Source organism: Engraulis encrasicolus, chromosome 22, assembly GCF_034702125.1.
Source record: "Engraulis encrasicolus isolate BLACKSEA-1 chromosome 22, IST_EnEncr_1.0, whole genome shotgun sequence".
Taxonomy (NCBI): domain Eukaryota; kingdom Metazoa; phylum Chordata; class Actinopteri; order Clupeiformes; family Engraulidae; genus Engraulis; species Engraulis encrasicolus.
Window position 1 is genome coordinate 7,830,246 of NC_085878.1, and position 12,334 is coordinate 7,842,579.

At 45.0% G+C, this 12,334-nt stretch overlaps 1 protein-coding gene across 1 annotated transcript in view; it reads left to right on the plus strand.

Moving 5' to 3' along the window:
- The window catches only part of LOC134439291 (protein unc-93 homolog A-like), a 13,464-nt gene extending 3,383 nt beyond the window's left edge, over positions 1-10,081 (plus strand). The window contains exons 3-8 of the mRNA XM_063189195.1: positions 3,911-4,014; positions 4,462-4,605; positions 5,869-5,994; positions 6,441-6,652; positions 9,406-9,541; positions 9,927-10,081. Of these exons, the coding sequence (XP_063045265.1) occupies positions 3,911-4,014; positions 4,462-4,605; positions 5,869-5,994; positions 6,441-6,652; positions 9,406-9,541; positions 9,927-10,081 (877 nt within the window). The remainder of the gene's footprint in view (positions 1-3,910; positions 4,015-4,461; positions 4,606-5,868; positions 5,995-6,440; positions 6,653-9,405; positions 9,542-9,926) is intronic.
- Positions 10,082-12,334: the final 2,253 nt, after the last annotated feature.

Consider the following 12,334-nt stretch of genomic DNA (forward strand, 5'->3'; position numbering starts at 1 on the left):
GGATATAAACTGCAGTTAACCCGAATTGCACGCAGATATATCCCCGACATTAGGCTACAGCAATACAGCTAATTTGCTGTGCGATGCTGGCATAAAATCTGGAGTAACATGGCGGCCGCAGATATCGGAAACATGACCGACTGTCAGTCTAGTTTGTGTCAATGACGTTGCTTCTCATCTTGAGGCCAGAAGCACAAGGTGAGGACGGAAGGAAACACAAAAATTGGGACACACAAACATCGTAAAACAGGTCGTAAAAATGGATCTGGTCACCCTACCTAAGGGCACCTCAACCATGGAGTGAGATAGGGAGTGGAAGGGTGGGATTCAACCCATCATGGGTGAGCAGTGTGCAGGGGGGGGGGGGGCTTTTTCACGCGGGCCTTTGGGGGGCGGGGGGGGTATTCACGCAGTGTAAATGCAAAATGGTAAAACAATGAGTACAGTATGACATTGGCGCATGGAGAAACTATAGGCCTAGGCCTGCATTTCAGCCATTTATATTTTGAGAAAGAAGGCTACATAACATTTTACATAACATGATACTAGTAGTAGCCTACATTGTCATTTATATATATTTTTTAAATGCAGTACCGTGAATCAATTCTGTTTACAACACAGTTTCATTCGTCCCTCATGCAGAGGTCTATGTAATGAATAAAATAATTAAACAAAATAGGAGCAGAGATAAGAATTTAAGAGTAGTATACTGTGAAATTGTTAACGCATAGACAAAAAGGGTCTAAGAGGGTAGGCTGTGCCTTTTCCCCACACACATATAGGCGTACACATTCTACATGAGGGGTGCTGGTCACAGGGCCAGTTTTTCAAAATTCCTCCCATTAAAAGGGCTGAACAACATATTACACATTTATGTCTATATTCACATTCATTACACATTCATTTCTATATGCAGCCCGATGTCTCCTCTGCCGTGTCAATGAGGGTCTGTCACCTAACTCATTACAACTGTAAAACAAAGCCTGGGGAGTGTTAGTAAACTCATCCCAACTGTCCCTTAACAACTTGACTAGGCTTTTGATCCCTCTGTCTTTCAAGCACTTGTGGTTTTCTCTATGGGATGTATTTACTCCAGGAGGAAAATGCGCAGGAAATCGTAATTCAAATCGTGTTTAACAAAAATGTAAATCGTTAAAAAAAAAAAAAAAAAAAAACTAAAAAAAAAAACAAAAAAACAACATTTTTTTTTTTTTTTTTTTTTTTTTTTACATTTTCGAAACTATGGCGGCCAAATTTAAACTATGGAGGGCCGCCATAGTTTCTTCAATGTATGGGAAACACAGGTGAGTTTGAAATCCAAAGGCAGACAACTTGAGCGCCTGTACAAGAAGACTGGTCTCACTGTTCATAAAGAAATGTACCAAGCCCACATATCACTCTACAAGGACTGCATCTCTCAAACTAAATCTGATTACTACTCCACCTTAATCTATGCCAACGAAGGCAACTCCAAAACCCTGTTCTCTGTGCTTAACAACATCCTTAAACCACCTGACTCTCTCCCTGCTCATATGTACTCCGTTGAGACTTGCAACTCATTACTGGACTTTTTTAATGAAAAAATCCATAAAATCCACCAACATCTTATCTGCAACCCCTCTCTTCCCTCCCCCACTGATCTCTTCCCCCTCCACCAGTTATTTTCTAGTTTTCATCTCCCGGACTCCTCTGAAATATCTGTCCTCATCTCCAAATCCACGCCCTCCACCTGTCAGCTTGATCCCCTCCCCACAACCCTCATCAAATCCTGCCTCCCCTCTCTCCTCCCCTTCATTTCTGCCATCATCCATTCCTCACTCTCTACTGGTACTGTACCCTCTCTGTTCAAAGTTGCTGCTGTCACTCCTATACTCAAAAAACCTGGCTCTGATCCCTCTGACTACAACAATCTCCGCCCAATCTCCAACCTTCCATTCATCTCCAAAATTCTAGAAAAAATTGTAGCCTCTCAACTCCATTCCCATCTAACTCTTAACTCCCTCTATGAGCACTTCCAGTCTGGTTTTCGCCCCCGACATAGCACTGAAACCGCCCTAGTTAAAATCACTAATGACCTGCTCATGGCTGCTGACTCTGGACTACTCTCTATTGTCATTCTCCTTGACCTCAGTGCAGCCTTTGACACCATCTCTCATTCTATCCTTCTCCACAGACTCTCCTCAATTGGCATTAGTAACACACCCCTTGACTGGTTCCACTCATATCTCTCTGGTCGTTCTCAATTTATTCAAATGAAGTCTTTTAAATCTAAGCCCTCCCCTGTTACCTCTGGTGTCCCTCAAGGTTCTGTTTTGGGGCCCCTCCTCTTCATCACCTACCTCCTTCCCCTTGGTAATATATTCCGCAAATTCAAAATTAATTTCCATTGCTATGCTGATGACACCCAGCTCTATTTATCTGGCAAACCCTCTGACACTCTCCCTCCCCCCTCCCTCACCACCTGTCTCTCTGAAATCAAATCCTGGTTCACCTCCAATTTTTTGAAACTCAATTCTAACAAAACTGAAGTCCTACTTGTAGGCACCAAATCCACCTTATCTAAATCTGATAGTTTTTCCTTCTCAATTGATAACTCTCCTGTCTCCCCCTCCCCTCAAGTTAAGAGTCTGGGCGTCTTGCTTGATGGCTCTCTATCCTTCCTCTCCCACATTAACAACATCACACGGTCTGCTTATTTCCACCTACGCAACATTAACCGTCTCCGCCCCTCTCTCACTTCCCATTCTACCTCCATTCTTGTACACAGTCTTGTCACCTCCCGCATTGATTACTGTAATTCTCTCCTCTTTGGTCTCCCTCAAAAATCTCTCCACAAGCTCCAACTGGTCCAGAACTCAGCTGCCCGCATCATTACAAAAACCCCTTCCTGTCACCATATTACCCCTGCACTGCAACATCTTCACTGGCTCCCTGTCAAATATAGAATTCATTTTAAAATACTTATCCACACCTTCAAGGCTATCCACAATCTTGCCCCCCCTTATCTTTCTAATCTTATTCACATTGCTGTTCCCTCCCGCCCCCTCCGTTCCTCTTCCTCCATTCTCCTCTCTGTCCCCTCTGCCCGTCTTAATTCCATGGGGAATAGAGCTTTTAGCTGCTCTGCTCCTCAGCTGTGGAATGCCCTTCCCCCTGACATCCGCAATACTGATTCTCTCCCCCTTTTCAAATCCAGGCTAAAAACCCATCTTTTTCAAATAGCCTATTCTTTATGATTCTTAAATTCTGTTTTATTTTATTTTATTTTATTTTCATATTTAAAAAAAAAAAAAAAATTGTATTCATTTATTTATTTTTGTTTAAAATTCTGTTTATGTGTCTTGTTTTATTTTGTTTCTGTCTGTACAGTGTCCTTGAGAGTTTTGAAAGGCGCTTTCAAATAAAATTCATCAAAAATTCATCAAAAGGGAAGTTGTAGCCTGTTAGCAACTTCGGTAGTTGCCAATGGGAAAATGCATTGAAACCAACAAAGTAGCTAATGTAGTAAGCAACTTTGGTTTCGAGAAATTCACCCCTGATCTAAAGCCCATCTCCTCAACCATTAGGCCAGTGTTTCCCTACCAGGGGTACGTGTACCACTAGGGGTACGCGAGCACACTGCAGGGGGTAGGCCTACTTGGAAATGTTTTATTAGTATAACAAATGTATTGAGCAGCCATATCAGGATGGGGAAAATGATATGGAACATGAATTAGGGGATACTCATGGCATAACTAAGAGGCTTTGGGGGTACGCGAGACAAGAAACGTTGGGAAACACTGCATTAGGCCATGGCTTGTACACTGCAGACACTGATCTCTTCCACTGATCTCTTCCAATGATCTCTTCTTCTCTCCCCTTCAGACATAACCTGACCTCTTCCACCTCTCTCTCTTCTTCTCTCCTCCAGGGAGACTCTGATTCCCACCTCTGCAGTGCTGGGGCTCGCTGGGGGCCCCTTGTGGTCAGCCAAGTGTACTTATCTGGCCCTGACCGCCCAGCGGCAGGCACAGAGTGAGCACACAGGCGGAGAGGATGAGGAAGAGGAACAGGGAGGCAAGAAGGACACGCATGGAGAGGACGAGGGGGAGGGATGTAAGAAGGACACGCATGGAGAGGACGAGGGGGAGGGAGGCAAGAAGGACACGCATGGAGAGGACGAGGGGGAGGAAGCACATGGAGAGGACGAGGGACACAACAGGGAGGACATTCTTGCAGAGGGGAAGGGAAACAGGGAGACAAAAGATAGAGAGCAGACAGGTGGAGGCCATAACATCAGCAGCGATGTTGAGGAGAAGGAGGGCAGCAGAGGCGGCGAGGATAATGGCACCAGCAGCATGCAAGGTCAGGAGAGAGAGGGTAGCCGAGACGGAAGCAGCAAGAGAGAAGACAGCAGTGGCAAGCTCAAAAGCGAGGGCAATATTGAGGACCATAGGGAGAGTAAAAGAGAGGGCAGTAGAGAGGGCAATAGCAGCAGCAGTGTGAGTGGTCGAGCGGAGGATCTGCTGACTCAGTATTTTGGCATCTTCTTCGCCATGTTCCAGTCCTCCGCCATCTGGGGAAACCTGCTCTCCTCAGCCATCTTCAGCCAGGACACACACATAGGTACACTACACAGTAACACACACACACACACACACACACACACACACACACACACACACACACACACACACACACACACACACACACACACACAGGTACACCACACAGGTACACCACACAGTAACGCACACACACACACACACACACACACACACACACACACACACACACACACACACACACACACACACACACACACACACAGGTACACCACACAGTAACGCACACACACACACACATAGGTAGGTAATGATGACACACACACATACATAGGTATACCATACACACACATAGGTACACTACACAGTAACGCACACACACACACACACACACACATATGCAAATGTGTGATTGTATGATTGTCATTGACTGTGTGTGCTTTAAGGGCGGGTTATACTTCCTTTCAGTGCCACGGAGTGAGCTTGTCCCAGCCATGATGCAGTTAATTTTGGTTTATGCCCTGTTTTGAAGCGCGGTCTGCGCGATGTCATTTCACGCTCAAACTGCCTTCAATACAAAGAGTAACCTAGACGTGTTGGTTGTTTTTTAGCCTCACAGAGTCGACAACAATGAAAATGAAACATTACATATTTATGTCACGTGCATTTTTGATCGCACTGGCAGCCAGCGCATAGTTTGGAACAAAGAAGTGGCTCATTTGTCGAGGATAGGTCGCACGAGGCGGAATGTTTCCTCGACCTCGGAACACTGTTCAACTGTCCAAATAACTTCGGCTCAATTCGAAACAGCGTCGTAACTTGCAAGCGCACGTGTTGTCTTTGGTTCGTGTAAATAAATCAAACGACAAAGCACGGGCAACTTATTTAAGGAAGAGCTCACAGTCCGTAGACCGACGAAGGTTAGAACAAGGAAGTAGCTTGTTCTCTCGACTCGAGGACAGAGCAGGCTGGTCGAGAGGACCAATCAGAGACCTATTTTCGCCCTTCACGCTGTCGCTGTCTGCATTATCCCTGCGTCGAGACACAATTTCGGGGAGGTGCCCCATAGTACCTGCGTGATGGGGGGGGCTTCACTCCGTTAACTGCGCGGCTCACTGCATCATGACGCAGGGACGCTGATCTCGAGGCATATACCACCCTTAAGTGTTCCCAGCTGATATTCCAGAGGAGGCCCTGCAGTATTGTGTGGGGTCAGTCACAAATACAAAAACACACACAAACACCTGTCATGTTACGTAATACTACTATTACTGTACTTTGTGTGTGTGTGTGGGTGTGTGTGTGTGTGTTTCCTACCTCCCAGCTGATATCCCCGAGGAGGCGTTGCAGTACTGTGGGATTGGTCCGTGTGCCGACGAGTTCATCCAATCAGGGAACGGCACTCGGCCCGAGCAGAAACTGGTCTACACGCTCATGGGCTGCTACATCGGTGAGGACACACACACACACACACACACACACACACACACATCGAACACACACACACATACGCACACACACATACACATACATACACACACGTGATGGTTATCCTAGGTCCAACTCAGGTAGTTGAACCCAAATCTCTGCCAATCTCTGGCATAGGATGCAGACAACAACTGAGGTCTGCAAATGTAGCTCCTATGTGTTATAATCTAACTCTGATGTATGCTAACTGAGATACACTCCTCTGTTTTATGTTGTAACGCAAGTTTATTTGTACTGTATAGCTCATTTCATACACACAGGAAGTTCAATGTGCTTCATAAAAATAAAAACTGCCAAAATCTGCCATAATCCACAGCTTGGGCTGCTACGCTAATCTTATCCAACCCCTCTCTTAATGTTATCCAACCCCTCTTCAGTACGCTAATGTTATCCAACCCCTCTCTTCAGGTATGGGTCTGGTTGCCATAGCATCAGTGGCTTTCTTCTTGGACGACCTGGATGGGGGCGTGGCCAAGGAGTTCCGTGGGAGTGGTGAATCGTTACGCAGCATTGTCATGGCAACCACGCGACTGCTCGGCGACCGCAAGCTGCAGCTGCTCATCCCCATGACGATCTACAGCGGCCTGGAGCAGAGCTATCTCTGGGCCGAGTTCACCAAGGTGAGAACAGGAAGTCTCCACGCGTCACTTCACTAGATGCTAGTTCACTTCACTAGATCAGTGTTTCTCAACAGGGGTGCCGGGGCACCCTGAGGTGCCGCGGAAATGTGGCTGATAAATAAATTATGTAATATAATACATATTCGTATACATTGATATGTTAATGCTAGTCAGTGGAATCTTTCATCTGCCATTTATGCACAATAAAGTAAATATAGGTCGCCCCAGTCAGCTGCAACTTCTAGCGTAGGTCGTGTGACGTCTCCAAATGTGTTACATTTCTAAGCTTTTGTGGTATCGGATGCGATGCCATGTTACGGCTTATTGGTTTGGTCAGGGCTGGACTGGGATCTGAAAAGGGCCCGGGCACTTTTTGACACCTGAGGGCCCAGCGCCTAAGCCTCTATCGGTGTTTAAAAAAAAAAATATATATATATATATATATATATAGTTATAGTTATACAAAATATATTCTTGCCCACTGGAAAAAGCTGCTGTGAACCCTCATGTTCCCTTCATCCTGCTTCTAAAGTTCTGAGTATGTTTGGGGGTAGGAGATTAACAGATTAGGCACAATTAACTTTATTCTTGATTATAAGCCCTGGCCAGTGAATCTCAAATACTCAAAGCAAAAAAAAGTATTCATACCATTTCACACACACACACACACACACACACACACACACACACACACACACACACACACACACACACACACACACACACACACACACACACACACACACACACACACACACACCAAATTGCTCCAGTCCACAGGCCTAGGCCTACAGTCAGTAAAAGCCAGCTTGCTACATGGCATGTTAACACGCCCCCCCAAACCGTTTTGTCTAGTCTAGGCATAAACTGAGACTCATCAAAAGAACCTAGGATTGTCATCTGACAGAGTGGGATATTGTTTTCGGACACTCGCCATTTTTTCACCACAGCAAAACTGACCGCTTATTGCTTAGGCTTCCAACATACACATTGCCAAAACAAAGTTACGCTACAATGTTTCACAGCAGGTTATGTAATAAAGTGAGCGGCTGCGTAGCCAGCGATTCCCAAACAGTAGCATGCGACGGCGTCTTACGTATCCATCTGACTACCATGCAAAGAAGCAACTATTCATTCAGATGTCTTATTAATGACGTGACATGCCATTGCAGAAGCAAAATATTACAAAAACTCATTTCGTTTTTAAAAAAGCATAGTTGCACAAGCAGTACAGTGAAAAAATACACATAAGATTGTTGGATAGGCGGAAGGGGAAAGGGGGATGGCCGTAACACCAAATTACAAGACAGCACCAGTGCTGGTCGTCCTTGTGACCGCTGACATGTCAAGAGAAATGTAAGATTATATGTTGGCGCAACAGTACATGAAAAGTTTACGAAAACAAATCAAATGGGTACATATTTCTCACTGATTTGAGCGAGTGGGGAGGGAGTGTCAGGCAATAAATGGGGGAAACGCCGAAGTAGCTACCTACAGTAAACTGGTAGCCAGCGGGTAGCCTACTCGCAGTTCTGGAGAACAGGACACTAGCATAAAAACAGCAGCACATCATCACGACAACAGCTCAAGACAAATGAAAGAGTTCTTTGTGCTGGCGTAACATTACAAGAGAAGTGAATGGAAATGTAGGCCTATCAGAATTGGTACATGTTTGTGACTGATAAAGTCAGGATGACAACTTGGTCTCAGACAAACGAAACGCCGAACGCATAACACCAGCGACGGTTTGGGTAGGCTATAGTGGGGTAATTTGGCTACACTGCATTGGCTACTATCGGGTGTGTTGGGGGTGAAAGCTAACCTCATTTTCTCCCTGGGTCACGTCTCTTATATCGTCTCCTCCTCCTCTTTTCTTTCCCTGCTCAAACCATCTCCCACACCTCCTCTTCATTCTGCTCCTGTGCGCTAGCGGCCACAGCCCCACTGTCTGTCCCTACCTGAGATCGAGCTGTCTGGCAGATGTTCCCCATCTCCGGACCGAAACATGAGCGCGAGCTGTTAGCTTTAAATAAGTCAATGATTTCAGCACATTTTTTGCGTGCTCTTCAAGTTTTTGCTTTCTCTTTTTCTTGCGCTTGTCATAGCCACTATTTTCTTTCTCCGTTTTGTGTCCTCTCTGTCGTCCAGTTTTAACAGCATTAGCCAGTCTGCAGTTGAGGTGATGATGAGTTTTGTCAAAAGAGGGCCTGAAGGGAGGGGCGGGACTTCGAGACCCAAAGCATTTCATTGGACTAGCCAAATGTGCATCAAGAGAAGCATCCAATGGGCTCCGATGTGTCACTTTTTTACCGTCGCAGACAAAAAAAAGAAAATATATATTTTATTATTATTATTTCTGGCCCTCGGAGGGCCCGAGACGCGCGAGGGCCCACAGGGATTTGCCCGGTACGCCAGATGGCCAGTCCACCCCTGGCTTTGGGGTGCCTTGAAATTGTTCATGAACTGAAAGGGTGCCTCGCCTAAAAAAAGGTTGAGAAACACTGCACTAGATTATATCCATTGGGGTCTGTGTGTAGAGCTATACATGTGTTCTATATCATCTTCTGTGTTCTATGGCCATGCTCTATAGGCCTACACATGTTCCATCTTCTTCTAAACCCATATTCTACACCTGTGCTCTGTGTTCTCTCCATAGAGCTACGTCACCTGTGCTCCATATTCTACACCTGTGCTCTGTGTTCTCTCTGTAGGACTATGTTACCTGTGTTCTATGTTCTGTGTTTTCTCTATAGAACTATGTCACCTGTGCTCTGGGCATCCACTTCATCGGCTACAGCATGATCTGCTTCGGAGCGTGTGATTCAGTATTCTCATTCGTCTTCGGGAAGATAGCGCCACTCACAGGCAGAATGGCCCTGTTTGCCCTGGGTATGAGTCATAAGTGTGTTTGCCCTGGGTATGAGTCATAAGCATAATGGCCCTGTTTGCCCTGGGTATGATTAAAGGATAACGGCCCTCTTTGGCCTGGGTATGATTCATATTCTGGCCCTGTTTGGCCTTGGTTTCTATGCAGAATGGGCTAGGCTCAACTTCAAATGCTGTGACATAGTATAATCATTACATGTACTGTGCATTTGTCTTGATATTAATGTTTTGCCCCCGTGCAGACTCATGCAGAGTGGAACGCTTTGTGTGTGTGTGTGTGTGTGTGTGTGTGTGTGTGTGTGTGTGTGTGTGTGTGTGTGTGTGTGTGTGTGTGTGTGTGTGTGTGTGTGTGTGTGTGTGTGTGTGTGTGTGTGTGTATTCGTACCAGCCGCTCTGACCAACTTCTGTTGCATCATGGGACTGCTGTTCTGGCGTCCGCACCCCGACCACTTCGCCGTCTTCTTCCTGGTGCCGGGACTCTGGGGGATGGCGGACGGCGTGTGGCAGACACAGATCAACGGTGAGGCACAGCCAGACACTTAGCAGTGTTTCCCATACATTGAAGAAACTATGGCGGCCCGCCATAGTTTAAATTTGGCCGCCATAGTTTCGAAAATGTAAAAAAAAAAAAAAAAAAAAAAAATGTTTTTTTTTTTTTTTTTTTTTTTTTTACGATTTACATTTTTGTTAAAAACGATTTGAATTACGATTTCCTGCGCATTTTCCTCCTGGAGTAAATACATCCCATAGAGAAAACCACAAGTGCTTGAAAGACAGAGGGATCAAAAGCCTAGTCAAGTTGTTAAGGGACAGTTGGGATGAGTTTACTAACACTCCCCAGGCTTTGTTTTACAGTTGTAATGAGTTAGGTGACAGACCCTCATTGACACGGCAGAGGAGACATCGGGCTGCATATAGAAATGAATGTGTAATGAATGTGAATATAGACATAAATGTGTAATATGTTGTTCAGCCCTTTTAATGGGAGGAATTTTGAAAAACTGGCCCTGTGACCAGCACCCCTCATGTAGAATGTGTACGCCTATATGTGTGTGGGGAAAAGGCACAGCCTACCCTCTTAGACCCTTTTTGTCTATGCGTTAACAATTTCACAGTATACTACTCTTAAATTCTTATCTCTGTTCCTATTTTGTTTTATTATTTTATTCATTACATAGACCTCTGCATGAGGGACGAATGAAACTGTGTTGTAAACAGAATTGATATAAAAAATATATATAAATGACAATGTACTACTAGTATCATGTTATGTAAAATGTTATGTAGCCTTCTTTCTCAAAATATAAATGGCTGAAATGCAGGCCTAGGCCTATAGTTTCTCCATGCGCCAATGTCATACTGTACTCATTGTTTTACCATTTTGCATTTACACTGCGTGAATACCCCCCCCGCCCCCCAAAGGCCCGCGTGAAAAAGCCCACCCCCCCCCCCCCCCCCCCGATCCCCCCCCGCCACCCCCCCCCCGGAAAAAAAAATCCCGGCTGCCCCCATAGTTTCCAAAATTTCTGTGGGAAACACTGTAGCAGTATAGTACACACATATACATCATAATGTACACCCCATACAACATACGTATAGACACAGATCAACGGTGAGGCACAGCCAGACACTTAGCAGTATAGTACACACATATACATCATAATGTACGTACACCCATATAATACAATATAATATACGTATAGACACAGATCAATGGTGAGGCACAGCCAGACATTACAGCCTACTGTAAGCTACAGTATACACATATAACATAACATATTTAACACATAAGATACAGTATAAGCTGTTTAAGTAATTTATTATGAGTTAAGGTAGAGGTTGAAGGTTAACCATCTTAAGACTGTGTACTATTATGACATCACGTTGGGTGTTCCGCAGGCTCATAGGAGTCTATGTAGAACCTTAGAATCCTGGGGGAGTGATGTCATACCTGCAACCCCACCTTTAAGGAAGAGGTGCAGAACAGCCCGGTGGTGCAGCTGAAGGGAAAGCGGCTGACGAGGCATAGCTGTCGGAGATGTAACTTAGACAAGCGTAGATTCTTCGTTTGGAATGCTGAGGGTATATCATACGCATGATTTCTACTTTGTACAAGATTTTCCCTTCAATACCGTTGGCATTCCAAACCATGATTGTACACGTGCCTAAAGTTAGACGCTTGACTTCATAGGTGTCCTGTTCCAGGCCAATAACAGACACCTTGTCAGTTGCCTGATTATCATCGACTTTCAAATCTCATACCGAGATGTTGGTCTGACAAAGAAGATAAAGAATAACTTTTCCCAAATGACCTTCCTCAGTTTGCTGCTGGTCGAGGCCAGAAAAGGCTCTGCCGAAGTTTAAACCAAACATTTTCTTAGTCCCAATAGAACGTCTCTGCTAAAACCATGTCACTACCATGAACACACCTCTACCCATGCGGGCCATTGGAGCTGCTCAAATTTGATTTCCTCCCGACAAAGTGGGCGGAGTTCTCGATTTCTACGGAGCTTTGAAACGTTTGCCGAAGGTGTTGCATCACAAGAGGGCGTAGCCTGGCTACCTTGTCAGCCAATAAGAAAACACATTATTTCTTTTCACCGGGTGATAATGTTGTACTACACACTCACTATTATTACTAGCCTATAGATTACCTATATGTATACAACTGATAAGCCTATATGCAGTCCATACTAGATGTGCATCCCACATACAGTATTGGCCCGAATATAAGACGTGGTTTTTGTTATAAAAATAGTACTCTAAAAAGGGGGGTCGTCTTATTTCCGCACGCTA